Raw genomic sequence first — 20,957 nt, forward strand, 5'->3', positions numbered from 1 at the left:
TCAAGGTGATATCAAGGCGATATCAAACAATGCGACTGACACCAAGAGTTACTCACCTTTACGGCACTGCAGTTGTACCAGATTAGTCTCGAAGTCCAGTGGCTGGATGACCACATCTACAAAGTTGAACTGGCCCTAAAAGGGAGAAAACATGCTTAGAGGCAATTCAGAAATACAGACATAGAAGTTGACTGCTTACATCCCAGTAAGTCAAAAAAATGCGGACAAACACTTTTCCCTCTAGATTGGGCTTTTTGCTGAAATTCAAAGACATGGAGTCCTACAGGAAGAAAGCCAGCTCAAACATCTCCAGCAGTGTGAAGGAAGTACTAGGACTTTCCAAAGTGAATGAGACATCACCATCCAGTACAAGCAGATCTGGAGGAAGAAGGGAAAACCTCATTATGCACTGGCTTAGAAGCCCCTTTGGGCCATAACGTCAGTAGAGAGAAGGGACGGCCTGATTCGTGTAGGAGTATTTAAAAAACAAGAGGGCCCTTCATACCTTGAATTATCCTCGGGTAATCTACACATATAATACCAGAGGTTCACAGGGGACTCATTTGCTATGTTAAACCCTAATAAAAAAAATTGCTAGTGCCTCTACATAATACTGAGGAATGTATTCATACCAGTACAGCACTGCACTATCTATAAACAATATTTAGAAAACTTTTGATAAATAAACAAATTTGCAGTGTTCATTGGTAATCACACAGTGAAAAAGTAAGAAAAATGTGAAGTGGCGTGTTTAAATAAGTGGCGATCAAGAGGCTACTGGGCAGGTAGACTGCAAAAAAGTCTACACTACATAACATGTAAATTAAGGTATGGGCAGTCTCTGGCCTTTACGTTAGCCTGATGACAGTGTTACAAACTTCTAACATCAGGTTTAAGTATCAGGACTACAAGAATAGTGGCTCAACAAAATGTGTGAAGAATTTTAAAACCCTTAAATAATTAGAAGACTCATTGAAATTCTCGTGTAAATGGTGTAGCAAAAAAATAATAAAAAGATTTACACTTGTTTATACACAGTAGAATGTTGTACTGGTATGAATAAATACTGTGATCTGATATAGAAGAACCAATGGGATGGTTTACATTAAGTGTTGTTTAGTTACACAGTACTCCAATCAAAATGAATACGCTTTAACATAACTAGTGCATTATAAACCGCTATTATATACATTATTCATGTGTAAAGTAAATTTTTCATTTATCCATTCAGCCATGCATTCCTTCTACAAAACGTTTACGAGGTTTATAGTGTATGTCAAATATGGGAAATGAAAGTGAATACCAGGGAATAAATATTGAGGTGAGAGACGAGAAACCGGATTAAGAGACAATTAAGTAATGTGCAAGATAGATGTCTCTACAGGTTTTTCTCCCTTCTTTCTCTTTGAAAACAGTTGTTATTGCTTTTTTGGATGCAAATTGTGAAATGACAGACTCATTCACAGATTGTTGCTATTCTTCATTCCAAGAAGAGTACTTCTGGCAAACCCCACCAAGTCTTTTTTCTTCAACTTGACTTGTAAGCTGGGAAGTTCTTTCTTTGGTATGAATTCGTCCACCATTCATATACATGGTGGAATCTTCCTGAGGGCAGGAGCTTGGCTACACAGAGCATGATTTTCTGCACAGAATGCCTACTAGGCCATTTCTGGCAGATTATGGCATTATAAATACTTTGCGTCAGAAAAGACTAAAAGCAAAACTCGTTTAGTGCTAGCACATTGTGAACTAACCAGTAGTCCACTAGCAGCTTGTTGGGACCTGTGCAGCATTCCCTGTCCTTTTGCAAACAGACATTTGTGGCTTCCATCCTACCAGGGTAGCAAGTGTTATCAGCAAACGTCTTAACATTTTCAAATTTTTAGTAGGTTTCCTATTTATTATAATTACCATTTTGCAGACCTCAAGTCATCATTTTGGTCTTTGCTTTCTTAACTTGGATGTCTGTTTTTTTTTTTTGCATCTTTCTCACAAACTGTATAAGTGGATTTGTGTTACATGAAATCTAATAGCCTGCAGCTAATCAAACTGGTGTTGGCCTGACACCTGCTCATGGTACATCTTGACTGACTGTTGTAAAAGAACAATAGCAGTGCCAAAAGCATACCGTATGTACACATGAAATTGTTCAGAATTTTCTTGGGAGTTCAGCTCACACTAAATCTTCCCAGGCATGAGTGAATGGCTGTTAAACAAGATTCCTTCAGAGTTCTGAAGAGTATTCTTGTCTCAGGGTGGACTGTGGTTTTTTCGGTTCTGTAATAAATAAATGCAGCTGATCATCATGAGAAGCCTTGCAAATTATGCCCACAATGGGACTTGAGTGGTGTTCCTTCGAACCAGTCCTGCAGATTGTAGCAAGACTTTGTTAAAAAACATCTTTTGTTTTTGTGTCGAGAAGATTGATTTACTGACAAGGGATCTTTAGCTGTACCTTTTTATTTTTTTAAAGCAGAAGAATGAGGTTGTTCTTTTATCAATATAGGTTAGTTATCTGCCTAGGGCAAGGATGAACTAGCAAAGGCACTCACAAAGCAGTAAATAAGGCAAACTGCTTTTTTGACATGTACATTTGAGCCAGATGTCTTTTCTACTTTGAGCCATTTTACTGCAAATGTTATTTAGTCGATGAATGATTCCATGATTCACATTTTCATCTTGGGTTTGCTGTCTGTTGCAGCACTGATGGAGATTACAGTACCCAGTCCTGCGTCATCCACACAGCTGATTTCAAAATGGTTTATCTTTTGCTCCTGTGTTATTCACTTCTATGTCTCTATTCTAATTTTGCAACCCACAAATAACCAGGTCTTCTACTTAGCAATCTTTCCATTTTCTTTACGAGAATGAATATCTTTTTGTGTTAAGATAGTAATTTCTAGACATCAATATTGTTTTGACATTTTTCTGAAAAACTAAAGATCATGCGTTTCCCTTTGTGCACTGAACCATGAACCAGGCGGCTTTCTATGTATGCAAGTGAGGTTGTTTTATTTCTACCTTAGTGGGGATGATTTTTACCCCCTTCGGCCCGCCCCCCTGGTGCCCCATTCTTCGCCCCGCTCCCGCCTCCCAGCTGCTCCTCCCTCCCACAGCCCCTCATATGGAGGTTGCGCAGCGGCGTCTGCGCCCATCCGCGTCTGGACCACGCCCAGCGCCAGAACCCCTGGCCCCCGCCGAAACCAAGAAACCCGACTGAGATACGACACCACCACCCTCCATGCATTCAACACTGGCCGACCATCTGCCTGCTACCAAGCCACCCCGAAGCGCACCCATGGACCCTTCTCCTGCCAAGCCTGCAAATTCACCTGCGTCCGAACCTGCAACCCACCGTCCGGACCAGGCAACAACAACAATCACCTCAAGTGCATCCTGCTCAACAGCCGCTCCATCCACAAGCAAGCAGTCGAACTCTGGGACCTCCTCGACACAACAGCACCAGACGTCACTTTCCTTATGGAAACCTGATGAACGCCTCCGCAGCCCCCGACATCGCCATAGCCATCCCGGACGGCTACAAGATCACTCGAAAGGACCGCGTCAACCAAACCGGAGGAGGAATCGCCATCATCTACAGGAACACCATCGGGGTCACGATCAACTGCGAAGATGCCCTCACCACCACCGAACACCTACACTTCCAGATCCACACCGACCCCAAGACCAGCCTCAGAGGAACCCTCATCTACAGACCCCCGGGCCCACGCACACAATTCAGTAAAGCCATCGCCAACTTCATCAGCCCGCACGCCCTCGCCTCATCAGACTACATCCTCCTAGGGGACCTGAACTTCCACCTGGAGAACAACAACGACAACAACACCACCAGCCTGCTCGACAACCTCGGACTCAAGCAACTGGTGAACACCCCCACCCACCACGCTGGCCACACGCTCGACCCCATCTTCTCTGCCAGCGGCCACGTTACTTTCAGCCACTCCACCGGACTACACTGGACCGACCACAGCTACATCCATTTCACTTTTAAGAAGACCACATCCCACCACCACCCCCCGCAGCACATTCCCCGCAGATGCTGGAGCAAAGTCTCCACAGACCAGCTAACCCCATCACTAAGCCAGAACCCACCAATCAATTTCAATTTTCAAGCTTTATTCGACTAATAAAAACAATCACAAAAGCGTACAATAAAACACAATACAAACATTATGATAAAACAATAGCTCAGAAATGAAGAATTTAGGAAGATTTAAAACACCAAACTTTTCCTATGAGAAATGGCTTTAAGTAAAAAAGTAGCAATAAAAAAACAGGTGTCTGCAGAGTCAAGTGCAAATAGCAATTCCATGGCTTGGGTAATAGTATACACAGATAATCTTAAAAACATAGGTCTGAGATAGAGACGGCGAAGATGCATATAGAGTGGACAAATAAGCATAAAGTGCCGAGTACTTTGCCTAGTCTGACCATCGCAAGGACAGGGGGAATGGCTAGGAACTTTCATCTCAGGGAAGGCAACTAAGTTATGTACTATACCAAGTCTGAGACGTGTCAGAACAAACTGATGAGACTGCTTGGTTATGAATTTTAAGTACATAGGCATGCCCTTTCCTTCAAATTTAGTGGTGTGATAAAATACATAGGTAGACATGGTAGAACACTTTACACTACGCATATCAGACATAGTTTGGATGAAAACATCTTTAAGTTCCTTTTTTGATACAGTAACGGCACAATAGGGGTCCTTAATGATGTCAAAATTAAATACCTTGTCATAAGTATAAGAAACATAACTTAGCCAGGGAATCTTAAGGACTTTGTCCAACTTCAAACAATCAGTAATAATCTTCCTAGAAAAAGTAGTCTCTTCTTTAGCCCATATTGACCTCCATACCATGAGGGGTCTTAAACCCGTAAGATCAGTCAGATAGTTTAAACAGACTTCGCTATGGCACAGTACAGTAGGAGCCGAGGGAGGTAGACAAAGCAATCTTCTAAGGAACCCATTCTCGGTATTTTGCAGTGTCCTATGCTGACTGTAGCCCCATATACCGGAACCGTACAGAGCAATAGACGCACATCTATGCCTGTAAATGTCTACCATATCAGGTATACGGCGGCTTCCTAGCTTTGCAGCGAATCGAAAAATACCAGATGAGCTTTTGGCCATTCTACCATTAACATTTAAGATCTCCTGGGACCATGTCCCCTTGTTGTTAAAGGTAACACCGAGGTAGCAGAACCTATCCACTACCTCAATAGTATGATTGTTAAAATGGAACGGCATAACAGATTTCATCCGTTTACCACAGGCCATAATAAAAGTCTTGGTGTTATTTATTTTCAATTTCCTCGCATTAATAAAATCAAAGAAAGTGTTCATAAGTTTCTGTAGCCCATTTGGAGTACGCGAAAGGAGCACCGTATCGTCGGCATAAAGCAGAACTGGTACGGGGAGTCCACCAACTTGAGAGGAATCCGCCTGGACCTTTTTGAGTTCAGATTCGATGGAATTGATAAAGAGGGAAACCCCATCTTCTCTGCCAGCGGCCACGTTACTTTCAGCCACTCCACCGGACTACACTGGACCGACCACAGCTACATCCATTTCACTTTTAAGAAGACCACATCCCACCACCACCCCCCGCAGCACATTCCCCGCAGATGCTGGAGCAAAGTCTCCACAGACCAGCTAACCCCATCACTAAGCCAGAACCCACCAATCAACACTGCGGACACCAACGACGCAGCCCGAAACCTCACACAGTGGATCATCAACTGAGCCGACACCCTTGCACCACTGAAGAACCCTCCAGGCAAGCCCGGCAACAGGAAAGCCACATGGGTCACCCACAGCCTCAAAGAAGCGAAAAAATCCTGCCGAACCCTGGAGAAAACCTGGCGCCGCCATCAGACGACAGAAAACCTGACAGCCCTCAAGAACGCCACTCGCAAACACCACCAGCTGATCCGCACCACCAAAAAGACATTGTTCAAAGAGCGGCTGGACAACAACATACACACCAGCAAGGAACTCTTCAGCATCGTAAAAGAGCTCTCCAACCCCAGCGCCAGCAGCAACGACATCACACCATCGTAAGACCTTTGCAACTCCCTTGCCACGTTCTTTCACCGCAAGATCGCCGATATACACGACAGCTTCGGCGCCCAGACTCCACCCCCAGCCACCGAACCAACGCCCCCTACAACCACCCTCAGCGCTTGGACTCCCATCAGCACTGATGACACAACCCACGTTATGAACACCATCCACTCCGGCTCTCCTTCCGACCCATGCCCTCACCACATCTTCAACAAAGCCGACACCATCATCGCACCCCACCTCTGGAACGTCATAAACAACTCCCTAACGTCCGCCACCTTCCCAGAGAGCTGGAAGCACGCAGAGATCAACGCACTCATGAAGAAACCCACAGCGAACCCTAAAGACCTCAAGAACTTCCGCCCCATCTCTCATCTTCCCTTCCCTGCAAAAGTCATCGAGAAGACCGTCAATAAACAGCTGACCGCATTCCTCGAGACCAATGGCTCCCTTGACCCATCCCAGTCTGGATTTCAAGCCAACCACAGCACCGAGACCGCCCTCATCGCAGCCACCGACGACATCAGGACCCTGCTTGACAACGGGGAAACAACCGCCCTCATCCTCCTAGACATCTCAGCTGCCTTTGATACAGTCTGCCATCGCAGCCTAATAACCCGCCTCCACAACGCTGGGATCCAAGGTAAAGCCCTGGACTGGATCACCTTGTTCCTCTCCGACAGAACACAGAGAGCCTGCCTCCCTCCCTTCCGCTACGCGGCCACCGAGATCATCTGCGGCGTACCCCAAGGCTCGTCGCTCAGCCCAACCCACTTCAATATCTACATGAGCCCCCTCGCCGCCATCGCACGCAAACACAACCTCAACATCATCTCATACGCCGACGACACCCAGCTGATACTCTCCCTCACCAAAGACCCAGCCACCGCCAAATTCAACCTCCAGGAAGGAATGAAAAACGTCGCGGAATGGATGAAACTTAGCCGTCTGAAACTGAACTCAGACAAGACGGAGGTCCTCATCCTCAGACCATCCCCATCCGCCTGGGACGACTCCTGGTGGCCCACAGCACTGGGCACCGCACTGACGCCCACGGACCACGCACGCAACCTGGGATTCATCCTGGCCTCCTCTCTCACGATGACCAAGCAAGTCAACGCCATCTCATCCTCATGTTTCAACACCCTGCGCATGCTCCGAAAGATCTTCTGGTGGATCCCTACCGGAACTAGAAAGACGGTCACCCAGGCCCTGGTCACCAGCCGACTAGACTACGGGAACGCCCTATATGCAGGAACCACAGTCAAACTTCAGAAAAGACTCCAGCACATACAGAACGCATCCGCACGACTCATCCTCGACATCCCTCGCCACGGCCACATATCTGCCCACCTGAGACCTGCACTGGCTCCCCGTCAGCAAAAGGATCACGTTCAGTCTCCTCACACACGCACACAAAGCGATCCACGACATAGGCCCGAATACCTCAACAACCGCCTCACGTTCCACACTCCAACCCGCAAGCTCCGCTCCGCCAACCTCGCCCTCGCCACCGTCCCACTGATTCGCAGAACCACCACCGGAGGAAGATCATTCTCCTACCTGGCTGCCAAGACGTGAAACTCCCTCCCCGCCCACTTACGACTGACCCAGGACCATCTCACCTTCAGGAAACACCTCAAGACCTGGCTCTTCGAGCAGTAGCAGCACCCCCCCTCCCTTCAGCGCCTTGAGACCCTTACGGGGGAGTAGCAAGCTCTATAAATGCATTGATTGATTGATTGATATGGCAGCCTTCCATTAAAGATGCATAGAATCCCCAGACATTATATATAGATGTCTTGGGCACAGTTCTTCACACTTGTATTATTACACCTTTTAGACATTCCCTTCCGTGAGAGAAGTCAGGTTGCTATATCCTCTTTGTTCACAGCTACACGTCTTAAAGGTTCATAGCTTCCTGCCTTGATGTGATCATTGTAAGTTATCGGGCCTTTCACCTACCTGTGGCTTTAATGTTCAGTACCTTAATGTTTTCAGAGGATGGAGAGTATAAATCGGTAATGTGGACTAACACCCTTGAATCTTTGTTTGGTGAAATACAGTGAATCATACCTTGATAGTTCCAAGTTTGAAAAACTCTCCAGAGTCATTGTAGATCATGTTTACAAAGTTGTTTCCTATGTGCCTCTTCTTGTTGCTGCGATGCGGATCCACTTCCTTATTTGGCATCAAGGTAGCAATGTGAAAAATAACTGCAAAAATAGCAAAAGGAAGCTAAAAATCATTAACACAGCCAATGGATTAATGTGACAATCAACAGCTCCTTCTCTAAACATTGTAACTGCTACTCTTCAAGACAAATTCCCACAGTTATCTGTTCAATCTGGATTCAAAGCAGTAAGCAATCATGCGTTATTTAGCATATGTCATCCACATTACAAATAACTAATGGCAAAGTAACCAGAAAAGATAATTTTTTTTAGAATAATACTAGATGATTATTCATGGACTAACTCTGAAATGTACAGCAATATGCTATTTCGAATATCTGGCAATCGTGAATACAAACGGAAGGAATAGATATATGATTTAATATATTCCAATGCAGTGAGCAGGTCATGGAATTTACTTTAGCATCAAACGCCTAAGAGCCTACCTTGCATTATGTCATCATGCCAGCAGTAGGTGAACTGCCCGTCGTCGCCAAACTCATCTAGCCCACCAAGGAAAATCTTATCCGGTTGTGTGTCACGGAGCTCGATGAGCTTCCCAAGGCCGGTGAGGAACTCAGTGTACCTGTAGGAGCCATGTTCATTCGAGAGGATAGCTCTTTCGTTGGTGGCCTTCAATATCAAGGAGAAAGACTTCAGATTATATATTAGAAATTACATCTTAAACCACTGGTGTAGTGTAGTTCCTATATTCCAAATAGGCTCTGCGCATTGGAATAATATATCCTATAGATTTGACGTAGGACTGAGGTCAACTAGGTCTATATCGAATATACTAAACTTAATTGTGTGTGTGCCAGCTAACTCAGAGGTCACTAGAAACTTTCTAATTTAGTTTCGAACAACCGCATAAACATGACAACTTTGTTTCCCAAGAATAAGGATATATCTCTCAGAGTCGCGGAAACAATAGATAAGTATTTCACTCAGTCAATCGTGCCTGCTTAGTTTCTACAGAGTTGCAGAGAAATAGTGAGAATGGCGTTTTCAATAAAAGGTTTATTGAACAGTCTTCTTTCTCATGCAAGAGAGGTGAACTGCTACAATTGTTATGCAGACTGCAAAGTATAATGCGTACAGCGTAAACAGTAATATGAAATAATACTGTAAGAGCATTGTATGGTTTCTAAGCCATATAAAAATACATACATAACTAACAGACTAAAATACTCAACTGGTGCTTCTAAAATACGCCTAACCCTATGTAACTAACCTAAGTCTAGTACGAGGGAAGAAGTAAGTATTGTGTAGCATAGGTTTTAGTTCTTTTGCCAAGAATCTACCAAAGGTTTCTCCGGGTTCTAATCAGCTCCATAACTTGGTTTAGAATGAAGGAGGTCTGGCATCTCTGTCTCAGGACTCGATTTCCCAACACCCCGCAAGGGGAGCCGAAAACACTGGAGCTGGATTCTCGGCAGGGGAAAGGCAGCTTCCTGATCAGTGCGTCAGCTGGAGACTCGGCTTCCTTCTGCACGTGCTGCAGCGAGCTGCGTCGGGCAAGTAGGTCTTCGAACTGCTCCGAACCACCGCAGTTTGCCATAGCAAGTGAAGGTATATTTATACCTTGAAGGTGTTTAGGAATGCCATAGTTTGACGTAAAGTCGGGCATATGAACGTCATGAATGAACCCCTGGGGAATAGTTGTTCATTGTAAAGTAACTGAGTTCTTGGAGAAATCAATATTCAAGCAAGGGGGAGTCCCTGACTGTTAAGCTGGTTTTCCAAGAAGTCGTTGTGACGTTTGGTACAGGTGGAAGCACCCATACCTGTATTTGGGTAGCATGGGCTATGCCTAAATAAGGGCTTGATTTCTATGCCTATATAAGGGCAATGTGAATTGTACCTATAAGGGCATGATTAGGGAAAATTCACTCTGAGTTAAAACGCCACACAACACTGGTTAGCCTTTTGTTTAAATTACGGATTAATTTAAAATTGCAGTCAAGTGGCAACCATTCTGCAAGTACTGCTCTTGTCATACTAGTTTGAGGCTGGAGAAGCATGTGGGCGACCCCCATAATAACACACAAGTCATTGAAAATTCAATTTACTGGGCAGGAAGGTTTACATTCCAACAGTCACATCTATAGGTAAAAGTCTTTGTACCCAACATGCTATATAAAATCTTCCAGTGTATGACTTTATGTTCGACCAGCTTTTGTCCAGTTCTTACCTGTCCTTCCCCAACATACAAGACTCCGATCTTGTGGGTGTCGTACGATGGAATCTGGTCCAACAATTTAACTGACCTTTCAAATGTCTGTAAAAGAAGAAATACTGAGCTGAACAGATGAAAGAAGAAATATTTGCTTTCGGCAATAAAGAACTAAAAAGGAAGCTTTCTGAATTATGTATGGGAAGCAGACACAAGACTAATAGTTGAATGGTGAATTCTGCTAATGAAGTTATGGCAGATGTAGATAGGCCTTTCAACAGAATCTAGACATGCAATATTTTACAAAAGTTGCTGAATGAAATGCGTTACTTACCTGTAACTGCAGTTATCCAGTATTAGTGTCTTTCATAGATTCACATGCCTGAATCATTCCCCGTCGTCGAGAAGGGAGCCTCCGGTATATAAAAAAGTAATGTCCTAGAGACATACATAGAAAATAATAGGCCCAAAGGTCTCACCTTAGTAGCCTATCCACGTCCTTTTGCAGGAAGGACCAAACAGAGCAGGCCCCAAGGGTCCCACTTTGGTGGCCTATCTGGGTCCTTTTGTAAAAAGGACCAAATAAAGTAAAACAGCCAATCAGCTACTACCTCCTTCTAGAACCTTCCTGCCAGGAGCCTAAGTCTCTCAGATTTTCGTACGCACCAAGCTAGTTAGGCGTAAACTCATTAGAGAGAAAGGTGAGCCCTGCCAGGGGAGGCGGGAGGGTGCATGTGAATCTATGAAAGACACTAATACTGGATAACTGCAGTTACAGGTAAGTAACGCATTTCTTATCCAGTATTTGGGTGTCTTTCATAGATTCACATGCCTGAATCAGAGTAGCGAGCAATACATTATGCACATTCTGTATGAATATCAGGTATGATTATGTAGATAATACATATCACATGACTATAAAGCACAAATGCAATGACATAAATACAGTAAGAGAATGTGCATACCAGTAAAGGATGGAGGGATGTAGTAGGGCTCACCTCACTGGAATAGATGGCGAAGCACTGCTCGGCCCACTGCTGCATCCTTCATCAGCTCAGTATCCAGGCAGTAGTGCCTGGTGAAGGTGTGCGGGGACTTCCACGTCGCCGCTCTGCAGATGTCCAATATCGGCACTCCAGCGAATAGCGTCGCAGACGTGGACATGGCTCTAGTCGAATGAGCTTTGACTCGTGAGTCTAAAGGCCGTCCGGCCTTGTCGTGACAAAAGGTGATCGCAGAAGAGATCCATCTTGAGATACTCTGCTTTGACAGGGGCATGCCCAGCCGAGGTCTACTAAAGGCAATAAAGAGCTGGGATGACTTTCGAAAATGTTGTGTCTTATCGATGTAGAATTTGAGACATCTCTTTAGATCTAGAGAATGCAGAGTTCTTTCGGCTGCCGTGGTAGGATTCGGAAAGAACGATCAAAGCACCACTGGTTCTTAAGATGAAAGTCCGAGGGGACTTTTGGAATGAAGCGAGGGTTAGTCCGCAGAATGACTCTGTCCTCCCTGAATTGAAGAAAAGGGTCCTGGATGGATAGAGCCTGCAATTCACTGACCCTTCTGGCAGAGGTTAGCGCCAGGAGGAGGGCCGTTTTCCAAGAGAGGAACTTGATCTCTGCCTTATGGATGGGTTCGAAGGGATGCTTCATTAGTTGATGAAGAACCACATTGAGGTGCCACGATGGAGGAATTGGTCGTGGTCGTGGAAAAGACCTGAATAGGCCTTTCAGGAATTGTTTGATGAGCCTGTCCGCCCACAAAGATGGTCCCGTAGCCGTCCTTGTGAACCTTGAAATCGCCGCTAGATGCACTTTGATGGATGCATGTGCAAGGCCTGATTGCGCAAGATGCAACAAGTATGGCAACAGCTGCTGTGGAGTGGCATGGAAGGGGTGCAAGCCATGATCCACGCACCAGGAACAGAAACGCTTCCATTTTAGCGAGTAGGTTTTGTTAGTGCTGACAGCTCTAGCTTTCGCAAGGACATCTCTGCAATCCTGCGGGATGTTCAGGTGGCTGAATTCGCGGTATTCAGGAGCCAGGCTGACAACTTCAGAGAGCTCAGGTTCGGGTGTAGAACCTGCCCTTGGGACATCGAGATCAAGGCTGGAAACTGCTGTAGGCGAAGAGGGGGCCGGGCAGAGAGGCGATGAAGTTCCGTGAACCAGTGCTGCCTCGGCCAGGATGGAGCAATGAGGATCAGAGTGCAGGGTTCCGCTTTGATCTTCCTGAGAACCCTGGGTATCAGTGGGAATGGTGGAAAGGCGTACGCAAAGACGTTGCGCCATGCGATGAAAAATGCATTCCCGAGGGTTCCTGAGTGGTGATGCCTGCTTGCGAAGCTTGGGCATTTGGCGTTCTCTCTGGTGGCAAAGAGGTCTATGGTCGGGGTGCCCCACTCCTCGAAGATACGGTTCAGGCGGCAGTGGGGAATGAGCAGTATGCATGAAGACATCATGCCCAGGAGGGACTTGAACGTGCGGACCGGAAGAGTCTTCCGCGAAGCCACTGCCTTGGCCAAAGAGATGAGTTTGATTTTTCTCTCCTGAGAGGGGAAAGCCTTGACACGCTCCGTGTCTAGAGTCGCTCCAAGGAACGTGATGACCTTGGTGGGTTCCAGAGTCGACTTTGCGGTGTTGAGGGTCAGTCCCAGGCGGTGGAAAATATCCAGACAGGCGCTGGAGGATGAGGCTGCGGCGGCCGCCGTTGGTGCCTTCACCAACCAGTCGTCTAGGTATGGAAACACCTGGTGACCTTGCTGACGAAGAAATGCTGCCACGGGTGATAGGCATTTGGTAAATATCCTCGGGGCCGATTTGAGGCCAAATGGAAGGACACGAAATTGGTAGTGCTGTCCAGCCACCGCAAACCTGAGGAACTTCCTGTGACCTTTGAGAATAGGTATATGGTAGTAGGCGTCCTGAAGGTCTAAGGACGTCATGTAGTCCCATTTCTCCAGAAGACCGAGGATCTCTTGCAGAGTCACCATACGAAACGATTGTTTCTTTAGGAAGACGTTGAGAGCTCTGAGATCCAGGATTGGTCGCCACTTCTTTCCTTTTTGGTGGATTAGGAAGAAGTGAGAGTAGAAACCTTGTCCCTTGTGGGACCGCGGAACTCTCTCGATCGCTCCCTTCTGCAGCATGGAAGCTATTTCCTGAAGAAGTAATCGTAGGTGCCTGTGAGATCGTTGGCCCGGTGGTGTTGTTGGGGGGATAGAGGTGAATTCTAGGGAATGTCCAAATCGAATGAGTTGGAGTACCCACCGATCTGTTGTAATAGCTTGCCAATTTTGTAGGAAGTATTTCAGTTTCCCTCCAAGTCGTAAAGAATGTAGTGGTGGAGGGGCTAGCCGGGGAGACAAGTCATTGTCTGTTGCCAGCAGGTCGTTTTTGGCCCTTTCCTCGGTAATTGGATTTGCCGAAGGAAGACTGTCGTCCCTGTTGAGGTTGTCGCCGTTGAAATTGCGGCTTGGACTGTGAATATGAGTACGAAGACCGATTTTGATAGGAACCTTTGTACGTAGGTTGGCCTCTTCCCCTGTTGCCACGAAAGGACTGGGTCCGGAATTGTAGAGTACCCAGGGCCTTGGCGGTGTCCGTGTCCTTTTTAATGGTGGTGAGGGCCGCGTCAATCTGTTCACCAAACAGGTGCTGGCCATCATAAGGCATATCTAATATCCTGGTTTGCACCTCCTGGCGGAAAGTGGTGGCCTTGAGCCAACCCTGTCGCCTCAGGACTGCAGCCCCTGCCAGTTGCCGGAAACCAGTCATGGCGGCATCAATGGCACAATCGATGATTTCTGAAGCAGAGGTCTGGCCTTCTAAGAGAAGTGAATGTGCTTCCTCTCTGAGATCCTCCGGCAGATTGGAAAGATAGGGTGCAATGTCCGCCCAGAGTTGGCAATTGTAACGGCCCAGTAGGGCAATTGAATTCGCCACTTTCACCGTCATGGCCGACGTGGTAGTGAAGCGTTTGACAACGGCATCCAGTTTCCTGCCCTCTTTGTCAGGTGGCGTCGACAGAGGCGAGGCTGGATTTCGTGAGTTCTTCTGCGCCGCTTGAGTCACCACGGAATCTGCTTTGGGGTGACCTGTCAGGCATGCCGGTGCCGATGAGGTGGCCTTGTATTTCTTATCAAGCCTGGGCACCACCACCTGTATAGAAGCAGGAGTTTGCATGATTTGTTTGCCCTGCTTCCAGATGTAGTCAATAATTGGGATTGACCTTGTGGTCTTCCTAGTGGGCTCCTTGAAGTCATAAAGGAAGTATTCAGTTTCCTGAGTTTCCATGGACATATGGAACTTCTTGGCTGCCCGCTCAATGATGTTGTGGAATCCACCGATGTCTGCGGGTGGAGACTCCGAGGTCTGTGGATCCGGAGAGGCTGGAGAATGTGCCACATAGTCCTGGTCTGCATCCGGGTCCGATTGGTCGTCTTCGACTTCCCCTTCCTCCTGTTCCCTCTCTTCTTCGTCAGATGAGGGAGCGTCCTGAATTGGTACCTGTGTCCTTTCAATGACCAGGGGAGTTGGTCTATGGCGAGATGAAGGAGCTGGCGCCTGTGCAGCTGGAAGTGCAGGCGCAGAAGGTTTCTCCGGGAACCTTTCCTTATAATCCTTTATGAGGAATTGTAGGTCCGAGACGATGGATGCGGGGAGACACACCATAGGAGTAACCTGTGTCTGGGATGGAGGTTGGACCTGTTGTTGTAGAAGGTCTACTTCCTCTTCCTGTTCCTCGTCTGTGGTTTGGCACTTCAGTACTAGTTCTGATGGACTAGTAGCCTGCGTAAAGGAGTCCTCGTCCGACTCCTGACCTTGTAGTATACAGGCCGGAGGTAGTTGTTGTATCCTACCGGGCGATATCTGACACGGCGTAATAGGCCGTTTAGTAATTTTCACCATGACATGGCTCACTTGCGGGGGAAATTCATCCTTGGCGTGGGATAGGAGTGCAGACTCCTTCCAGGGTCCTGTAGACGTCGACGCTGGAGTCGACGGTGTCATGGTAGGTATTTTCGTCGACGGTAATTTACTCGTCGTCGACGGTGGCTGCGACGACGGTGTTGTCATCGACATCATTTTCGTCGACGGTAAGGTCCCCATCGTCGACGGTGTACTCGTCGTCGACGGTTTTCCCACCGTCGACGGGATGATCCTCGTCGACGAAGAAGACTTCGTCGACGACGTTGTTTTCGTCGACGGCGTCGTCGGTGTCTTCGACGACGACGATATCTTCGTCGTCGATGGAGTGACCTGGATGGTCGACGGCGTCGGTCTACTCGCCGATGATGAAGGCGTCGTCCTCGTCGTCGAGGAGGAAGCCGACGATGCCATCGTCGTCAACACTGTCGTCGTCGATGTCGAGACAGTTTTCTGCGCTGAATGCACCATCGACGCGGTCGTCGTCGTCGGGACCAGCGGCTGCTTCCTGGGGACAGGAAGGTCCTTGCCAGACACAGATGGCTTGCCCTCTGAGGACTGTTTAGAAGTCTTCATAGGAGGGGTGTCTGTGGGGCTAGGGGAAGAAACCCTTGGCCTCTTCAAGGAAAAATGTGACGCGCCAGACACACTCTCACCTTCTGACACCAAGTCATCAGTCTTGGTTTTGAGCCTGTTGAGCCACAACAGAAGTCGACCTTCTCGGTCCTTGAGGGTCTTGTTGGAGAAGGTTCGACATATTTTGCAGTCCTTTGCCTGGTGGTGAGGGTAGAGGCAATATAAACATTTGTCATGCTTATCCTCCATATGAAGTCTTTTCTTGCTGCAGGAGGAACAAGCTCTGAAAAACCCTTCTTCTGACTATCAGACATGACTGTAGAAGACAATTAAATTCGTTTTTTGAAGAAAAAAGAGAAATTCCTGAGGAGAACTCAGGTGGAGACTCCCTAGCACAACGTGCGGTAGAAAATCTGAGAGACTTGGGCTCCTGGCAGGAAGGTTCTAGAAGGAGGTAGTAGCTGATTGGCTGTTTTACTTTATTTGGTCCTTTTTACAAAAGGACCCAGATAGGCCACCAAAGTGGGACCCTTGGGGCCTGCTCTGTTTGGTCCTTCCTGCAAAAGGACGTGGATAGGCTACTAAGGTGAGACCTTTGAGCCTATTATTTTCTATGTATGTCTCTAGGACATAACTTTTTTATATACCGGAGGCTCCCGTCTCGACGACGGGGAATGATTCAGGCATGTGAATCTATGAAAGACACCCAAATACTGGATAAGTATCAGTTGTTTGCTGACCGGCAGGAGGGGAAGGGTATACCATCAGTACTTCCTCTACACTGTGAAGGAGGACTAGTTTGCATGAGTGTTATGCTGGTCCACGCTCATGGACTTCCGAATGAAGTGGACAGAAAAGGTAATACAGAATCCCAGGTCTCCATTGTTATAGAAACACGTGCAGATGTTAACATATTTTAGTTTTGTAGAACTTTTCGAATTGTCTTGCAGCCTACCCCTACTCACCAGACAGATGTTGTAAAGCTTGAGACTTGTGCACTCTATGTTGTACTGTGATTGAAGTGGCATTGCTGTACATCTCAGTGTCATACCTTGCAATATGGTGATGCTGAGCAAATGCAGCCCTGTAATAAGCATCGCAGTGGTGGAGTTGCACATGCACTACTATAAAATACATTGCAGATGCAGTGCTGTACAGGCCCACCTGTTTCAGTTTCATGTAAGCTCTTGTTCTGGTTTTGTTCCTGTTCAATACTTGTGAAGTGGATAGGAGGGAAGTGATAATAGGTTGAATGATATACATACTTGCAAAGTGTCAGTGAGTTTATTCCAAACTTATACAACCAGCACAGCAAGAATATTCAGACACCTACAGTAAAGCAGCTGTATTTAACAGCAAGAAAGAGCCAGGAGGCATCCTGCCCTACCTGGTTGTTCGGCACCAACAAAGGCCGGTTTGATTCATCTCCGAATAAAGGCGAGTGGAAAAGCTGCAAAAACACAAAGCTGGAAAAAAAGATTAAAATGTCTAATTTGCTGCGGCTTGTGAGGCAGGTAAGTAAACATCTACGGTTCATAATTACTATAAAGAGAAGTAATCATCAACTGTGCACTAGACAACTGTGTTTTCGCAAGTACGCATCCTCAACAACACCCTGCCCCACACCTTCTAGCAGAAACACATCTATTGCTCATCTTGCAACGCAGAGGACACAGGTATATCTATTACACATTAGGCATCAAGAAAAATATTCTTTAAACATTAATAGAGTAATTTAGACTATGGCACATATTGCACCAGGTCAGCAAAAGCAAGGGCCTCTTCCTTCCCTGCATCAGGTTGCTGGTAATATGCCAGTACGAATGAAGTGCTTATGGCAAAACTAAAATGCCAGGTGACTACGATGCATGGCAGTTGCCACTTTAGTTTTGCTTTGTAGAAACAAAAAACAACAGGTGGGGATTCCTTTAGCACACACAAAAAAGCCCCCAGTGCATAGTTCATTAATGGGCATCAGACTACCAGGACTCAAGAGATGAACAGAATCTATATACATGAAGAAAATAAAGGTATGGATATAACTAATAAAGCTATGTCAATCAGTGAGCCTACAGAGGAAATACAAACTACTTTCTAATGTTGAGGTCACAAATCCTGTGCTTACCTTGGGTCTATTCCAGGCACCTTTTCAGCTTTACTTTTACTTCTGCTCTTGAATGCATCTTTTTCGATTCTCTTACCCCTGCGGGAAGGCTCGGAATCTGAGATGGTATGACCTCTGGGACGGTAGCCATTTGGAGACTGCACAGACTGCGGATGCAATGCGGCATTCCCACTGTCGCCGGGGACAGCCATGTTGTCAGTTTCCAATGAGGCGGGAGAGCTTGTGACCCCTTCTTCCAAATGAAGAACCGGAGGGGCAGACTGAGCATCTGTGCTGAGGCTTTCTGCCGCAGATTGCTCATTCATTCCTTGCTGGAGCCTGTCCGTTGCATCTTTGACGAGCTCATGCAAAGTCTGAAGTTCAGGGGAGGAACTGGATTTACTTAGAGTCTGAGAAGGTTGGAAGGAGAGCTCTCCCAGAGCGGTTTCTGATGATGCAGCAATAGCTCTTTCAATGGGAATGCCAACAGCGGCCACTGCCTCTGGCTGAAGGGACTTGTCTTCTTGGCTGGAGACAGAAGACGACTAAACGAAAACACCATGAACAAAAATGAGATGGGGGGTGTTTGCAGCAAATTAGCACATGCCACACCTACTTAAAAATATTTTTAAATAAACATGATCAGCAGGAAAACATTTCACAAGAGGAGCTGGGACCTTCATGGTTTCTAATCGGATGCTTTCTGGCAAAGGTCTATTGAATCTATGCTTTCTAAGGCTATTTCATACCTCTTTTAAGTTTGGCTACTATACTGAGTCTATGCCATGAGTTCTACTTAATATGCTCTTTAACTGCAGTATGTAGAAAGCTGTCTCTGTTTATACGATACCAAGCATTTGTTGTACACACTCAGTCAGCAAATAAAATCACACAATCAAAGACTGAACTTCAGACCAATTGTTTTTGTATAGAAATATTCTTTTACTTATTTTATATCCTAGAACCAAGCAAGCCTGGAATAGGTAAGTGATAAATACTTTGCAGTAAATATACAATTGTAATACCGTTTGGATTGTAATTGTATATGCATTTTTTGACTTACTGTATTGTTACTGAGAAATGAAATACTTTGTAAATACAGTACATATACTTTGTATAGGAATTTTAGTAAAATTACAGGCAAATTACTTTTGAGAACTTTTCTCACACAGGACATTTCCTGTAAACAGGTAAGTAAAATCGTTTTTGTTAGTACAATTTAAAAAAAATTCTTTAGGTTTTCCAACTCCACACTTAGAAACATTTTCATAGAAAAACAGTCAATGTTATCCTAGGGAGGAAAATAGTGTTATCGGTTTAAAGGGAAGTACTTTGTTGTGGGAGTTGATGTTCTGGGGTTAGACTCAGGGGTCACCCAGGGTCGAGGATGCACTCGCTACACCCTCAGCTGCACTAGGGCGGCCGGGTGCAGAGTGCCGAGGCCCATTGTTATCCAGTGGGGGATAGGGGGCCTCCGGTTGGTGGCTGCTGAAGAGCAGGCCTCTGGGTTGTGGGAGCAAAGCTCCTGGACTTAAACTCAGGGCAAATGGGGGTTTAGGCCAGCACAAAAGTTACACCCTCAGCGGCACTGGGGCGGCCGGGTGCAGAGTGCTGTTTTGGCGTCGGAAGCCCTGTAACTTTCAATGTGGAGTCTCTGGTTTGCAAAAGCACTGCAGGCTCGGGATGAAGGTCTTCTGGGTGCGACCACCACGTGGAGAGGTGAGTTGGGAACTTGGGGGTTGGTTAGGCACCATTGGTTGGGCCACCCAAGGCCGTCGGGTGCAGGGGTGCCTTTTAGTGTCGGATCTTCTTACCAGCTCCTGGTCGCTGTTGGGGGGGCTTTCCGGTTTGAGGCTGCAGGCGTCGGCTGGAGGCTTGAGTCGGGCCAGGGGTAGCCGGATTGCGGGTCAGGATCGCATGGGGGACCTCCTCCTGTTGTTGGGCCACTCGAACTCGTGCCATGGGTGTCTGGTGCAGAGTGGTGTAAACTCGCGGATCCTTGCAGAGCTGGAGTCTGTTGTTTGAACAAATCCAGTGTTCACGGGAGACCGATTCTTTGGAATCGAAGGGAGGCAGGTCCTCCGGGTTTTTGGAGGTTGCTGGCTGCAGGACACACCAGGATTTCGCTGGAGCAGGTTCGAGGTGGGGAAAGGCCGGCAGGGCTGGGGCCAAGTCAGTGGGCGTCCTCCTCTAGTTAGCTTTGGCACGGCTGTTCGGTTCTTCTTCTTTTCTTCTTCTGGTTTCTTGTCTGCTGAAGCAAGGTTCAGGGGTACCCCAAAATACTATAATTTGGCACGTTACAGGTAGGTAAAAGGCTGGGACCAATGGGGTGGGTACACCCCCTTTTCCGCCACTCTCCAGTGGGAGGGGGGCATAAGCCTATCCCTGGTTGGCTGGGTCCCCCATCTGCAAGATGAGTTGTGCTTCACCTCGCCTCCCCAACCTGAGGGGTGGAGTTGGCAGAGGTGGGCACACCTCTCTTCCTCACTTGTTTTCCCGCCGGTTCTCCCGCCCAAAGTAGGAGTCAGAACCAGTGGGGACCAGTTGCTGAAAGCAGCAAGTGGCCTGGGGAAGCTCACAAAGGCAGCAAGCCTTTGAAGCTTCCGCTTCGTGGACCCTGCCCATCCTGGGGGAGGAGGCTTGGGACCTCGTCCCAGGATGTGCATTGTTTCTGGCCCCAGACAGCACCAGGCTACTAACCCAGGGGTCCAGAAACATTTCTGGTGGTGGCAGCTGAAAGCAGCCACTCAGCCTGGACACTAATGGTAGGTCGTTTTTCAGAGAGAATCTCTAAGATGCCCTCTGTGTGCATTTTTCATTAAATCCCACTCTGGCGTCAGTGTGGGTTTAATGTGCTGAGAAGTTAGATATCAAACTTCTCAGTTTTCAGTGCAGCCATTATGGTTCT

At 46.9% G+C, this 20,957-nt stretch overlaps 1 protein-coding gene across 1 annotated transcript in view; it reads right to left on the reverse strand.

Annotated features, from left to right (window-relative positions):
• The window catches only part of TSC2 (TSC complex subunit 2), a 279,890-nt gene that overhangs the window by 21,524 nt on the left and 237,409 nt on the right, over nt 1-20,957 (reverse strand). The window contains 6 exon segments of the mRNA XM_078664852.1: nt 57-135; nt 8,165-8,304; nt 8,709-8,895; nt 10,457-10,543; nt 17,333-17,411; nt 18,071-18,594. Of these exon segments, the coding sequence (XP_078520978.1) occupies nt 57-135; nt 8,165-8,304; nt 8,709-8,895; nt 10,457-10,543; nt 17,333-17,411; nt 18,071-18,594 (1,096 nt within the window).

This window comes from Lissotriton helveticus, chromosome 10 (assembly GCF_964261635.1).
Source record: "Lissotriton helveticus chromosome 10, aLisHel1.1, whole genome shotgun sequence".
Lineage (NCBI taxonomy): Eukaryota > Metazoa > Chordata > Amphibia > Caudata > Salamandridae > Lissotriton > Lissotriton helveticus.